Here is a 15,705-nt window from a genome sequence, read left to right on the forward strand (position 1 = left end):
GTTCAATATTAACCATTATATTTCACTGTACTAACAGAAGAAGGATGTAAATTGTGTGATCATCTTAGTAGATACCAAACAAGGAGGATTTGCTAAAACTGACCAGCTGTTGGAAAAAATAGGGAAGTACCTTAAATCTCATAAAGATTATCAGAAACCTGCTATAAATATTTAATAGTGGATCTTTGGAAATATTTCCATTAGAGTTGAGAATAGGACAAGGATGCCTTATCTGTGCTGCTATTTAGAACTTGGTGACAGGGCAATAAAATAAAAACAGAAAAAAGGGAATGAAGAGTAATAATGGTAAATGATAAACTGTAATGCTTAGCAACTAACTGATAAAAGGAAAACCTATTCTAGTAGCCTTGCTGTACATCAGCAACAACCAGTTGTTGTTGTTACAATTACCAGGGAAATTGTAATGAGAAAAAGGTTTCACATATGTTAGACATATAAAAATAAGAAAATACTTAAGAATAAACCAAAAAACAAAATTTCAAGACCATTATGAAGAAAACAGAAACAAAAAGAAAACATGAGTCAACAGTGATGTACCATGTTCCTGGATAGGAAGACTTGATTCCTCTCAAATCACTATGCAAATTCAGGATACTCAAAATTTCAACTGGATTTTTAATGGAAAAGCCGTCAATACACTCTGGAATCCAATGTTCCATTGGTTATGATTTATAAAATGCCATTTTAAGTAGTTTTAACTGAAAATAGCTTTTTCAGTTTTTTCTTTCAGTCTCTCCTCCCACTCACCTCCCTCAGCGAGTAAATCTGTGGCTGCCTAATCCAAGAGAGAGTTTTGAATAATGAATACCATGTGTTTGCTTATTCACTAGCTTTTTTGAGTGCTAATATTTGTTATTAGGCAAATGATATACGATTACTTTTTTTTTTGCACACAGAATTACTTCCTGAGATATTCCTTGGTACATAACAAAGAAATTCTTGGTTTGCGTAGTTTGCTAAACAAGGCCCCAGTGTGTCTGAATCCCAACAATTTATGCAACTTTTAAACAGGTACCATTGTGCCATTATACAAGAAATGATAGATATGCCTAAGAAGCCAAGAGCAAATGAAATAGTAGTAGTAATCAAAGATATAGTAATAGAATATTACCTTCCTTCAAGAAAAAAATGACTTGTTTATAGAGTTTTTAAAAGATCTCACAGAATACTTGCTAGAAAAAGAGACCCAATCTTAGACATATTATGACAGATATTTTGAGTTATAATTTGAAAAGTGTAGTTTCCCTAGATTAAAACAACACAAAAAGTCTGCTCTTTGATTTCTTTTTTATAATATTAAATGGCAGAAGAAAGCATGTCTGTGTCTAAATTTTGTTATTTTTTTCCTCTGCCAGTAGTTTAAATTTTGAAGTGATAAAAAATTATTTTAAAGAAATATTTGAATACTATAGGTGTATATGACATGAAATTGAAGCTCTCTTTACACTGCCTGCCAATCATAGTCTCCAGAAGTAACCACCATTAGCTTTGGTGTTTATTCTTCTAGACCTCTCCCCATATATAACATCTACAAAATAATGTTTTAAATTTGCTTTTGTTTTTAAGGGCAAATAATAATACTGTACATATTATGCAATTTATAGAATACCTACCAGGTAGCCTGCCAAAAGAAAAAAATGAAAGACATTCTTTTTTTTTTTTTTTTTTTGGTGGTACACAGGCCTCTCACTGTTGTGGCCTCTCCCGTTGCGGGGCACAGGCTCCGGACGCGCAGGCTCAGCGGCCATGGCTCACGGGCCCAGCAGCTCCGTGGTATGTGGGATCTTCCCAGACCGGGGCACAAACCCGTGTCCCCTGCATCGGCAGGCGGATTCTCAACCACTGCGCCACCAGGGAAGCCCTGAAAGACATTCTTGTTTAAGTTGGAGTACAGAAAATACTTTCTCATATACCTTTCTTGAAAAAATTACTTGAAATATTTTAGTCACAGGAAGGTAAATCCATATTAAGAATTTTAAAAATTGTGCTGCACATGTCCTTAGGTGTTAATAATATGCATAAATAATTAAGTCCTGAGGAAAATCTTCACCTTGGGAGTCATAGGTAATTGATTGCCTAGCCCATATCGGTGGACTTGAATACTTTTAAAGTTTTGGGGTCTCCTTTAGAAGTGACTATTTTGGGAAAGAAGGTTTTAAAAGTAAATAATATTTTCTTTTTATGATATGATTGTATTGGCTAATTGAAATTATCTGGAAGAGCACTTCCTTAGGCAGGCCTCATGAATGCACTCAGAAGTTTAAAATTCTTAAAAATATATTTATCATAAAATGACAGCTGTAGCAACAAGAAAAACAATTGAGTATCATAGCAATGCCTTAGTAAAAGACTTAAAGGAAATAAATACAAAGAAAATATTCATGTGGTGATGGGGTAATTTTTCTATTTTTTTCCTTTCTGCCTCTGGTATTAAATTTTTATCAATATGTATGTGGGCATAATATGTGATCAGGCAGTGTTTAATAAGCAGTACAAATGATTAATAAAATAATCTCACTGACAAATGTTAGCACTAAGAAGGTAACATTTTTGTCAGTTTATTAAAGGTTAACACAATATGAAATTAAATGCTTCAAAGAGTAATATCATGTGAACATTTTTATACATTGCTATTGAAAGTGTAAATTAACAAAGCCTGTCTGAAAAGCATTTAGATAAGAGCCTTAAAAATATACTCTGTCTCAGGAATTCCACCTCTGTGAATGTAGCTTAAGTAAGTAATCTGAGAGAACAAAATTATTAGTTGCATGTTATTTGACTACAGCAGTTAGTTAAGAAACAATTGAACACATCCAGTAGGAAAGAGACTGTATAACTAATGATTCATTATATTATACATATACTCATATGTACTATCAGTAAGGGATTTATAGATATGCTTAATATACACTTCTCAGTGAAAAAATTAAGTGTGGTTACAACTGTGTTAAAAAATAACAAACGCAAGCACACATATTCAGAAATATACTGGTTTGTGAGCAAACGTCCACAGTTCAAGGAGGAAAAAAGCCAATCTTATAAAATTAAGAGTGTTTACATTTTTGTTATGATTTTCTGTATTTTTCAAATATATGTTTTACAGTCAACTTGCCTTATTTTCTTTGCTGTTTGCTATCTTCTGAGGATCCTGTTACCTGTGGGTTTCTTGTTATGTATGCATGGGTTTCTTTTTAATACTATAATGCCATTTGATTTCTGTCTCATTTTTGCTCTTTTTAGGCCAAGATAGCCAGGTTAACCAAACGCTTTGGAGCAGCCAAAGAAGATCTTAAGAAAAGACAAGAAGTAAGAATTTCTATTCTTGCATAATTAATATTTAGCCTTAAGTGGTAATATTAGGAAGTGCTGATTTAGGAGGAAACTCTTTCTTTATTACAGGTCTGAAATTTGCTTTCATACTGTGCACTTCCTGCATGTTGTTTCCGGAGCTGCTGCTCTAGAACTAATTATTAACCATTTCTAATCCTCACTGTTTTCATACATCAGTACATATTAATCTGTTTATATAAGGCATTCTTGAAATTGTATTTTCTATCCATCTTTAAAATTATGTTTTGGGGATTTGCCTTACCATGTTTCTCTTTTTACATACAGGCATGCCTTGGAGATATTGCAGGTTCAGTTCCAGATCAATGCAGTAAAGTGATTATTGCAATAAAGCGAGTCACAAATTTGTAAAAAAATTTTTCATTAAAAAAAAAAGTAAAAGTTATGTTTATGCTACACTATAGTCTATTAAGTGAGCAATGGCATTGTGTCTAAAAAAACAATGTACATACCTTAATTAAGAAATACAAAACAAAAAACAATGACAGTAATGTCAAAATCACTGATCACAGATCACCATAGCAATATAATAATAATATAAAATATTGAAATATTGCAAGAATTACCAAAAAATGTGACACAGAGATGCAAAGTGAGGAAATACTGTTAGAAAAATGGTACCTATAGGTACCTATAGGTACGTGAATGGTACCTATAGACTTGCTTGACCCACGTTGCCACAAACCCTTCAATTTGTAAAAAATGTGAAGTGCAATAAAACAAGGTATGCCTGTACTTGCTAGTGTCCTAGTCTAGACTATTATTTCCTCCAAAATGTTTTAGTATTACACTGCCTCAAGTAGCCTGGTTCTCCTCTTCCTTTTTCCCCCCGTGTAGTTTAGTCTAAGCATCATAGTATAGCACACAAACTGTAGTCTGTAGTCACACTTTCGCTTTTGTTGTTTTCTTAGTTATTCAGTAATATGTATTTTTAGTATAGCACTTGTACATTGCAGTATTGTTTTTAGTTGAATTTCTTTCTTTTCCACCTCTTTTTTTTTTTAATCATTTGAGCAAGTTACCTTTCTTTGTGTCTTGATATCTCCATTGCCTGGGACATAGTAATTGCCAATAATAATTATTTCAGTAATAGTTATTATTACTGTAGGATTTTTCTGTCTTGAATCATTTTCAAATCTTCTTTACTTGACTTTTTTTTTTTTTTTTTTTGGTACGCGGGCCTTTCACTGCCGCGGCCTCTCCCGTTGCGGAGCACAGGCTCCGGACGCGCAGGCCCAGCGGCCATGGCTCATGGGTCCAGCCGCTCCGTGGCATGTGGGATCTTCCTGGACCGGGGCACGAACCCGTGTCCCCTGCATCGGCAGGCGAACTCTCAACCACTGCGCTACCAGGGAAGCCCTACTTGACTTTTTAAAACAAACTTTATTTTGAAATAATGATATATACACAGGAAGATGCAACAATAATATGTAGACTTCTATGAACCCTTCACTCAGCTTCCCCCAATGGTGAAATATTCTATAATTGTAGTACAATATCAATACCAAGAAATTAGTACAATTCTACTAAATAGTTTTGTAAACCATACCAGTTTCCACCAGTTTTTACACGAATTAATTGTGTGTGTCTGTGTTTCTACGCAGTTTGATCTCATGTATAGATTTATATAACTTACCACCACCATCAAGATACAGAACTGTTCCCTCACCATAAAGGGACTCCCTCATGCTGTTCTTTTCAACCTTGCTTTAACCCTACCCTCACTCCCTGTACCCTGGCAACTACTAATCTGTTCTGCATCTCCGTATTCTTTTAAGTAAACTTTTTAAGCTCCGATTTCTCTCTTTCCTTGAACAACTGATAGTTTTTATCTTTGTTTACACAGGCTAGTCTCATCAAACCCTCATTTGGCCACAGCCAAAGATTTTTTAATTATGGTCCTCTTTGATGATGTAATTAATTCTCTGATTTTAAACTCCACTTTCTCAGCTTTGTTTTTTTGTCACAGTATAAAAACTAAGCTGTTTTATTTCTTGTATTAGAAAATTGGTATAAATCTTTGTTTAACCTTTATTTGCTATGCATCAACCAAATATAGGGGTTTGAAATTTTTCCATTGTTTTGTGCAATATGAATTTCCATTTTTTCCTCTCATCCTGTGTCTGAACTAAACAGTGCTGCCCACCATGTACTTTTCCAGTGTTTATGCATATCAAATTTGTTCTCAGAGCTACTTTCCAAGTCTTGTTTGTTAGTTAAAGAAGATAGGCAGAGACCTTAAGGAATAAAAATGAAAATATTACAATCCCTGAAAAGTTTGTCTTGAAGGGCTACAACTGGTATGGAAACATGGACAAATACTGGGTAATTCCTAAAGATTGGAAAAGATTAATTTGGACAGTTAGTATGTGTGGCACTTGAAGGAAATGTTAAGGTGTAGTATTCAGTTTTTCAAATTTTGTTCCTTCCTTCTTTAGTTTGTGAATAAGGCCAATTTTAAATTTCAAAACTTGGACATCTTTCTAACTCATTCTTGTTAATGTTTTCTTCTTGTGAGAGAGATTTGTAGAAATTTCAAAGATTTTGTACTTTCATGTTTAATTCCCTTTAATTATGGTATCCACTGTACTTTTACATCTGTGTCTTGCTGTGTTGTAAAAATAAGACATATAGAAAGAATGTTTAGAACTTTATCCCCCTTACGAAAATAACTAAACAAACAATGATACTTCAGATGCTTTTCTTCTATTTAGATTTGTTCCTTGGTTCTTTGATATTAACCAGTTAGTAGTGAACCCCACTATTCAGGTTTGTCTTAAAACATTTTCTGTTAATTTCTGAAAGAATAGAAAATCCTCATAGGCAGTTTGCTATTAAGACCACACGCATAACCTAATCTATTTTACTGCTCTATGACTGATATCTTTAACTTTCATCCTTTCTAGTTTTTTTTGTTTGTTTGTTTTTGTTTTTTTGTGGTACACGGGCCTCTCACTGTTGTGGCCTCTCCCACTGCGGAGCGCAGGATCTTCCTGGACCGGGGCACGAACCCATGTCCCCTGCATCGGCAGGCGGACTCTCAAGCACTGCGCCACCAGGGAAGCCCTCTAGTTTTTTACTGTAAAATAAATATCAAGATATTTCTCATCCTTTATCTATGAAAATCAATGACTTATAATTGATTCTCAAATTTTAGATTGAATCTAAATCCTACATTTCAATTTTTTTATTAAAAATATTTTAAATTCTTTTTACTTTAATTATGATAGAAATAGTTAACGTAAAATTTACCATTTTTAACTCTACAACTCAGTAGTGTTACCTGTGTTATTAACATTGTTGTGTAACAGATCTCCAGAAATTTTTCATCTTGCAAAACTGAAACTGTACCCACAGAACAACTCCCATTTCCCCTCCCCTTTAACTCCTGGAAACTATTGTTCTACTTTGTTTCCATGATTTTGACTACTCTACATATCTCATAAGTGCAGTCACACAGTATTTGTTGTTTTGTGACTACCTTATTTCACAAAACATTATGTCGTCATGGTTCATCTGTGTTACAGCATGTGACAGGATTTCCTTTTTTAAGGCTGAATAATACTCCATTGTATGTATATACCACATTTTCTTTATCCATTTATTTATTGATGGATATTTGGGCTGCTTTCAACTCCTGGCTCTTACGAATAATGCTGCAATGAACATTGGTGTGACCTCTTTGACCTCTTTGAGATCAAAGTCTTGGATATATATACCCAGAAGTGAAATTGCTGGGTCATATGGTAATTCTGTGATTATTTTTTTGAGGATCCTCCAGACTTTTCTTTAGCAGCCACACCATGTTACGTTCCCATCAGCAGGACACAAGGGTTCCAATTTCTGTATATTCTTGCCAACACTTGTTTTTTTCTGTTTTGTGATAGTGACTCCCCTAATAGATGTGAGGCTGTATCTCAATGTGGTTTTGTTTTGCATTTCTCTAATTAGTGATGCTGAGCATCTTTTCATATGCTTGTTGGTCATTTTGCATATTTTCTTTGGAGAAATGTTTATTCAGGGCCTTTGGCCATTTTAAAATCTGGTTACTTGTATTTTAGTTGTTAAGTTGTAGGAGTTCTTTATATGTTCTGGATATTAACGCCTTACCAGATACATGATTTGCACTTATTTTCTCCCATTCCATAGGTTTCTTTTTCACTCTGTTGATTGTTTCCTTTCATGTGCAGAAAATTTTGTTTGATGTAATCTCCTTTGTCTTTTTATGTTTTTGTTGCCTTTGCTTTGATCCAAGAAATCGGTGCCAAATGCACTGTCATGAAGCTTCCCCCTATGCTTTCTCTTAGGAATTTCATAGTTTTAGGTTTTACATTTAGGTCTTTAATCCATTTGGAATAAATTCTTGTGTATGGTTTAATGGTCTAACTTCATTCTTTTGCATTTGGATATCCAGTTTTCACACCATTTGTTAAAAGACTGTCATTTCCCCATTGTGTAGCCTTGGCACCCTAGTAGAACATCATTTGAGTGTATATATAAGAGTTTATTTCTGGGATCTCTATTCTGTTTCACAGCTCTATGTGTCTGTCTATATTTCAGCACCAAACTGTTTTGATTACCGTAGCTTTTAAAATCAGGAGGTATGAAGCCTTCAGCATTGTTCTTTTTTCAGTTTGTTTTGGCAGTTCAGGGTTTCTTGAGATTCCATATGAATTTTAGGATGCTTTTTCCTAGTTCTGCAAAAAATGACAGGGATTTTGGTTGGGATTGCATTGAAACTTTTGACCGCTTTGAATAAGATGGACATTTTAACAATATTAAGTCTTTCAATCCCCACGAATATGTCTTTCCATTTATTTGTGTCTTTTATTTCTTTCAACAAGGTTTTGTAGTTTTCAGTGTAAAGGTCTTTTACTGTCTTGGTTAAGTTTGCTCCTAAATATTTTATTTTTTCTAGTGATATTGTAATGGCATTATTGTCTTAATTTCTTTCTCAGATTGCTCATTGTTTGTATATAGACATTGGATTTCTTTTTTGTTGTTGAGGTATAGTTTATTTACAATATTATATAAATCTCAGGTGTACATCATAGTGATTCACAATTTTTAAAAGTTATACTCCCTTTATAGTTGTTATGAAATATTGGCTATATTCCCTGAGCTGTACAATATATCCTTGTAGCTTATTTATTTTATACATAATAGTTTGTGCCTTTTAATCTCCTATCCCTATCTTGACCCTCTCCCCTTTCCTCTCCTCACTGGTATCCACTAGTTTGTTCTCTATATCTATGAGTCTGTTTCTTTTTTGTTATATTCACTAGTTTGTCTTAGTTTTTAGATTCCACATGTAAGTGATTTTTCGTGTTGATTTTCTATCCTGTAGCATTGCTGAATTCATTTATTCAGACTTTTTCGTGTGTGTGTGGCCTCTTTAGGGTTATCTAAATATAAGATGTCATCTGTGAACAGTGATACTTTTACTCCTTTTGATTTGGCTGCCTTTTATTTATTTTTCTTGCTTAATTGCTTTTGTGAGGCCCTTCCAGTGCCATGTTGAAGAAATTGGTGAGAGAGGGCAAACTTACCTTGTTCCTTATCTTAGAGGGAAAGCTTTCAGTTATTCACCATTGAGTATGATATTAGCTATGGGCTTTTGACATATGGTCTTTTTAATATTGAGGTAGTTTCCTAACTTGTCGAGTGTTTTTATCATGAGAAGGTGTTGAATTTTGTCAAATGCTTTTTCTGCAACAGTTGAGAAGATCATGTGGTTTCTTTTTCCCTTTATTCTTTTAATGTGGAGTATTATGTTGATTGTTTTTCATATGTTGAGCTATCCTTGTATTCCAGGGATAAATCCTACTTGGCCATGTTGTATAATTCTTTTTAATGTGCTGATGAATTTTATATGCTAGCATTTTGTTGAGAATTTTTGTATATATTTTTATCAGGAATATAAGCCTGTAATTTTCTTTTATTTTGGTGTCTTTGGCTTTGGTATCTGGATGATGTGGTCTTCATAAATTGAGTTTGGGAGTGTTCCCTCCACTTCAATTTTTTGGAAGAGTTGAGAAGGGCTGATGTTGATTTTCTTTAAATGTCTGGTAAATTCTCCAGTGAAGCCATCTGGTACTTGACTTTTTTGGTTGTTAGGATGTTTTTGATTACTGATTCAATCTCTGTACTTGTTTAGGTCTGTTCAAGTTAATTTCTTCTTTATTCAGTCTTAGTAGGTTGCGTATTTCTAGGAATTTATCCATTTCTTCTAGATTATCCAATTTGTTGCCACAGTAGTGTCTTATGATCCTTCTCTTTCCATGACATCAGTTATAATGCCTCCTGTTTCATTTATGATTTTGTTTATTTATGCCTTCTTTCTTTTTTCTTAGGTAATCTAGATAAGGTTTTGCCAATTTTAAATTTTTTTCTATTGATTTTGTATTCTCTATGTCATTTATTTCTGCAGTAATCTTTGTTTTTTGTTTTGTTTTGCTTTTTTGTGGTACACGGGCCTCTCACTGTTGTGGCCTGTCCCGTTGCGGAGCGCAGCCTCCGGACATGCAGGCTCAGCGGCCATGGCTCACGGGCCCAGCCGCTCCGCGGCATGTGGGATCTTCCTGGACCGGGGCACGAACCCATGTCCCCTGCATCGGCAGGCGGACTCTCAAGCACTGCGCCACCAGGGAAGCCCTGTAATCTTTATTGTTTCCTTTCTTCTTATAACTTGGAGTTCAGCTTGTTTTTTTCTTTTCTAGATCCTTGAGGTGTAAAGTTAGGCTGTTGATTTGAGGTGGTTTTTTTTTTTTTTTTGTAAGCATTTACCACCACAAACTTTTCTCTTAGTACTACTTTTGCTGCATCAATTTTCCCGTAAATTTAGTATGTTGTGTTTTTGTTTATGTATATCTCAGATATTCTCTAGTATCCATTGTGATTTCTTATTTTACTCACTGGATTTTTAAAAGTTTTCCACATATTTGTGACTTTTTTCCATTTTCCTTATGATGTTGATTTCAAGTTTTATTCCATTGTGATTCACAAAGATATTTGGTATGGTTTTCATTGTTTTAAATGTGTTTGGGCTCATTTTGTGACCTAATATATGATCTATACTGGAGATAGTTCTGTGTGTTCTTGAGGAGAATGTGTGTTGGGTGAAAATTTCTACATTTTTCTGTTTGATCTTTAGTCTTGTTCATTTCTAGGGATTCCTTAACTGATTTTCTGTCTGGAACATCTATCTATTATATAAAATGATGTACTGAAGACGCCTACTATTATGGCGTTTCTGGTTTTTTGTAGAAAAAACACGATTTTTACATCCTACATTTGGGGGCATAGGTGATATGTCCATATATATTTATAAATGTTATATCTGGTCAGTTGACTTTTCATTATATAGTGTTCTTCTTTGTCTCTTGTAATAGTTTTTGATTTCAAATTCATTTAATCTTAAATACGTATGGTCACCTCTACTTTGTTTTGCTTATCATTTGAATGGGATATCTTTTTCCTTACTTTTACTTTCAGCCTGTTTGTGTCTTTAGACCTAAAGTGTGCCTCTTGTTGACAGCATATAGCAGGACCTTGTGTTTTTTTTTGTTTTTGTTTTGTTGCTGTTGTTTTATTGAATCCATTAAGCCAGGGTATATCTTTCTATGGAGAATTTAATCCATTTGGATTTAAAGTAATTATTGTAGGGACAAACTTATTATTACCATTTTGTTGAATATTTTCTGTTGTCTTTGAGCTGTTTTGTCTGTCTTCATTTTTTGCTTACTTCATGTGTGTTTTGTTTATTTTTTAATTAGTAGTGTCAGTGCTTTAATTCATTTCTCATTTTTGTGTGTATCTTCTATAGGTATTTTCTCTGTCATTACCATGGGGATTACATAAAATATCTTAAGTTTACACCTATTTTAAACTAGTAACAACTTCAGTCACATCTTTCCTCCCACTACATTATGTTATTGATACCATGCATTATATCTTTTTGTATTGTGTATACTTTAACATAGATTTACAATTATATTTTATACTTAAATTCTGTGCCAGAATTATGTGATTTTTGCACCAACTTTATAGTAATGCAGGATTCTGCATTTGTTTGTATATTTACTCTTACCAGAGAATTTCATATTTTCATTTGCTTTCAAGTTGCTGTCTAGTGTCCTTTCATTTCTACTTGAAGGACTCCTTTTAGCATTTCTTGTTTGGTGGATTTAGTGGTGATGAATGCCATCAGCTTTTTATTTACTGGAAAAATATTAATTTTGCCTTCATTTTTTAATGATAGTTTTGCTGGTTATGGTACTCTTGCTTGGCAGTTTTTTTCTTTCAGCACTTTGAATATGTCAGTCCACTCCCTTGTAGCCTGCTAGGTTTCTGCTGAGAAAACCATTGATAATCTTATGGGAGCTGCCTTAAACATGATGGGTTGTTTTTCTCTTTCTCCTTTTAAAATCTTTGTGACTTTTGACAGCTTGACTATAATGTTTCTTAGTGTAGGTCTCTGAGTTAATTCCAGTTGGAAGTTTTTCACTTTCTTGAATTTGTCAGTTTTTTCCTCAAATTTGGTAAGTTTCTGGCTATAATTTAAGTAGGCTCTCTGCCCACTTTCTTTCTTCTCATTCTTGGTCTCCCAAATTTGTATATTGGTCCGTTTGATGGTGTCTAATAAATCCCTTAGTCTGTCTTTAATTTTTTCGTTCTTTTTTCTATTTGGTGCTCTAACTCAATAATTTCAAGTGACTTGTCTTCAGGTTTGCTGATTCTTTATTCTACTTGATACAGTCTGGTTTTGATCCCCTCTATTTTTTTTTTTTTTTTTTTTTGTGCTACGTGGGCCCCTCTCTGTTGTGGCCTCTCCCCGTTGCGGAGCACAGGCTCCAGACGCGCAGGCTCAGCGGCCATGGCTCACAGGTCCAGCCGCTCCACGGCATGTGGCATCTTCCTGGACCAGGACACGAACCCGTATCCCCTGCATCGGCAGGCGGATTCTCAACCACTGTGCCACCAGGGAAGCCCTTGATCCCCTCTAGTAAAGGTTTCAATTCAGTTATTGTATTCTTCAGCTTCAGAATTTCTATTGGTTCTATTATAAAGTTTCTTTTTCTTCTTGCATTGTTTTCCTGATTTCATTTCGTTTTCTGTTCTTTTTTATCTCATTGAGCATCTTAATGTTACTCATTTTGAATTTTTTGTTGGGTAGTTCATAGATCTGTTTCTTCAGTTTCTGGAATTTTATTTCTTTGATTGATACATATTTCCCTGTTTATTTGTATGTCTGGTTCTCTTTTGTTGAAATCAGAGCATTTGAAAAAATACCCTCCCCATCTTTTTGTAATATCTTTATACAGATGAAGACCTTTACTAGTCAGTCTGGGTAGATACTCTGGTGTCCTCTCAAACCTATTTTTAAAGATGCATTTTCTTGGAGCTTGTGCATGTATCTCCCATCTGAAGAGGTTTATCTATTTCTACTTGGGAACTTCCCATCCCTCACCTAGTATCTACTTTCCATATTGTAGTCTTGCTGCTGCTTTAGCAAGCCATGATATTGGAGTTACCCCTGCTGTCTGTCTGTGTTACTGCAGTTTCTCTGTTTTGGTACCAAGCCGAGGGGTTCACCTTTGTTCTCATCTAGTCCCCAGACATCCAACTTGTGCTGCTTTATCCAAGTCAGGTGAGACTGAAGCCAGTGCCTTATCAGTACCCCAAAAAGCCAGAATATTGCATGCAAATTCCACTCTTCTCTTTCCTTCCCAAAGGACAGGACAGCTGTTGGGAATTTTTTCTTGATTGTACCACACTGTGCGAGGAAGGGTATGGGGTATGGTAGGTAAGAGTAGCAGACTTTCCTACCCACTACAATATATCTCTTTTGGGGCTTGCTTTCACTTGGGGTTCTATAATCTCTCAACAGGTTTCTGGACTTCTTACAAGTGAAATTTGGTTCTTATGTTGCTAAATCATTGTCTTCATGAGGGAAGGAGGGTATAGGATTTCCAATTCTGCCATCTTGCTGATATCACCACACTGTAGTGTTTAAGGTCCTCCATCTGATGACTCTAAGCCCTGTTATACTTATTTATTATGCTTATACTGCTCCTTTTTTGTTTTCCCTGAAATGTTGTTTACCTTCATTTTATCTATTTTGAGTGTACTAATTACTCAAAGACTTGTTAGAAGATGCATTTCTTTCCCCTAAAATTTTTAAACTTTTTCGAGTGATACTACAGTGTTACTTTCATTTGTTTTTCTATTTATTTCAAATGTTTTTGCGTCCACAGCCAGGTTAGAACAGTTTATCTTAATTCTTTATCTTTTGTCTCCTCTAAACAGATAACTAGTACAACACTATACTGTTTGGTTAAAATCATCCTTTTGTCCTATAAAAAGCAGCAATATATATTTGTTGTTGAGAAGAGTGATTAGTGGCATCTGCTTGATGTGATCCTAAGCTCTTACCACCTTTTGTTTAATATTATATGTATTATTATACTTAATTAACTCTTGAGTGGAGTTATTTATTTTTCTCAATTTAAGAAATAAATGATGATAGTGTCATTAATGATGGAGGCCCAAATAATGGTAATTAGCATATAAATATTAGAATTCTCTTTCTATATTCCCTGTTTTGGGGAGCAGAAAAGGGTTAAATTAGTTTGTTCTGAAGTTTAGAATTGGGACATCTTTTTATGAAATTATAAGTCACATAGTGGCAAGTATTTATTTTTTAAACAAAAATTATAAATATAATTTTGATTTGTGACCTAGGATACCACTTAATTGGCAATCAGTTACTTCTGGGGAAAAATACTTACCTTGTTTGTTGAGTTTCTGCTTGTAATCATGCCTGATCTGCCTGATATATAGTCGGCATTCACTAGATATTTATTGAATGAGTGTCCAGTTATTCTTTAGATTCATATTAATGTTTACTGAGCTGTCAGAACATATAAGCTACTTTCCTATTCTCTATTTTATTTACTCATATCAAAAATTGAGGTTTAAGAATTATTCTATTCACTTTTCATATGATAAGCAGTTGTGTCAATAGACTGAGTAATTTGTGTAAGGGCCTTATTAACAAGTGGCAATGCCAAGATTTAAATTTTTTTCTCAGTAAGATTTTCCACTATATTAGAGAAATAACAGATAACATATTGACAAGGCATTTAAAGGTCTTATTTTAAAAGATCCCTTGTGAATTGGGTTTTATTTTACCTTGGTATTTTTCTCCCCCAGAATCCACCAAACCCACCTGTATCACCAGGAAAGTCTGTAGTTGATGTCAGCAGCAATAACAGTGTGCCCTACAGGTGAGAACTGTAAACAGTCTATTTATCAAGTTTTTAATTAAGAGAACAAGGTTCTGATTTTCTTTGCAGAAAAATCTTGGATTGTGATTCTGTATATTTATGTAGAGATAAGTGTTTGGTATACTGGATTAAGTATATTTGCTTCCATTTTGCTTTGTTGAAATTGTTCACCTGTGGATATTGATTTTGCTAATTTATCATAAGGCTTTCTTTAACCACTTGTGTTAAATAGTATTAAGTAATTGAGAAATGCTTTCATCGGGGTGATAAAATCTAATGTGTGCAGATATTCGGACCTACATTTGGTTCTCAGGTTAAAGTATTGAGGACATAGAATATAGAAGGAAGACTCTCCCCTAATGCTGTAGACCCCAGCATTCCAAAATCTTTGTGCCGGCTTTGCTTCTCTGCATTCACTCTCAGTTTAATGCTTTAATATCCAAGTCTAGCCACCCTTTTTTCCAAGGGGCCACTGCTTTCTCTATACATAAATAGATATCCCCTAGAATGGCATATCAAGTGACCATTTGTGTGTATATATATTTCATAGAAATGCAAACACAGTGAGACAGATGTTGGAGTCCAAAAGAAATATAAGCGAGAGCACACCGCCATCCTTTCAAACCCCTGTGAATACAGGTAATGTTCTGAACACTGAAATACATTTTCTTAGGAATTGAAGGTTTTGGTTCTCTTTTCTTACGTTCTTTTGAGGTTGAAATGGACTAAGAAACTGAGCACAATTATGTAAAACTGAGTGCTAAGCACAAAGTTTATTTAAAAATCAGGATTGCAGATATGCATGAAAATACAGAAATTCAGATCTATACTGTAGTGGTTCTCAAACTTTGGTGTCTTCACATCCCCTTATAATCTTAAAAATTATTAAGAATCCAAAGAGCTTTGTTTATGTGGGTGTATTAATTGATATTTACTATGGTGAAAATTAAAACAAAATTTTTTAATGTTTATTCACTTTAAAATTATTACAAACCTGGGCTTCCCTGGTGGCGCAGTGGTTGAGAATCCGCCTGCCGATGCAGGAGAC

General features: G+C 34.4%; 1 protein-coding gene across 5 annotated transcripts in view; it reads left to right on the forward strand.

Annotated features, from left to right (window-relative positions):
• ATF7IP (activating transcription factor 7 interacting protein) overlaps positions 1-15,705 on the forward strand; it is a 126,465-nt gene that overhangs the window by 75,598 nt on the left and 35,162 nt on the right. For all 5 annotated transcript variants that reach the window (XM_059082217.2, XM_067008759.1, XM_067008758.1 and 2 more), the window contains 3 exons: positions 3,262-3,327; positions 14,584-14,657; positions 15,208-15,296. In XM_059082217.2, coding sequence (XP_058938200.1) covers positions 3,262-3,327; positions 14,584-14,657; positions 15,208-15,296 — 229 coding nt within the window. The remainder of the gene's footprint in view (positions 1-3,261; positions 3,328-14,583; positions 14,658-15,207; positions 15,297-15,705) is intronic.

This window comes from Kogia breviceps, chromosome 12 (genome assembly GCF_026419965.1).
Source record: "Kogia breviceps isolate mKogBre1 chromosome 12, mKogBre1 haplotype 1, whole genome shotgun sequence".
In the NCBI taxonomy this organism is placed as follows: domain Eukaryota; kingdom Metazoa; phylum Chordata; class Mammalia; order Artiodactyla; family Physeteridae; genus Kogia; species Kogia breviceps.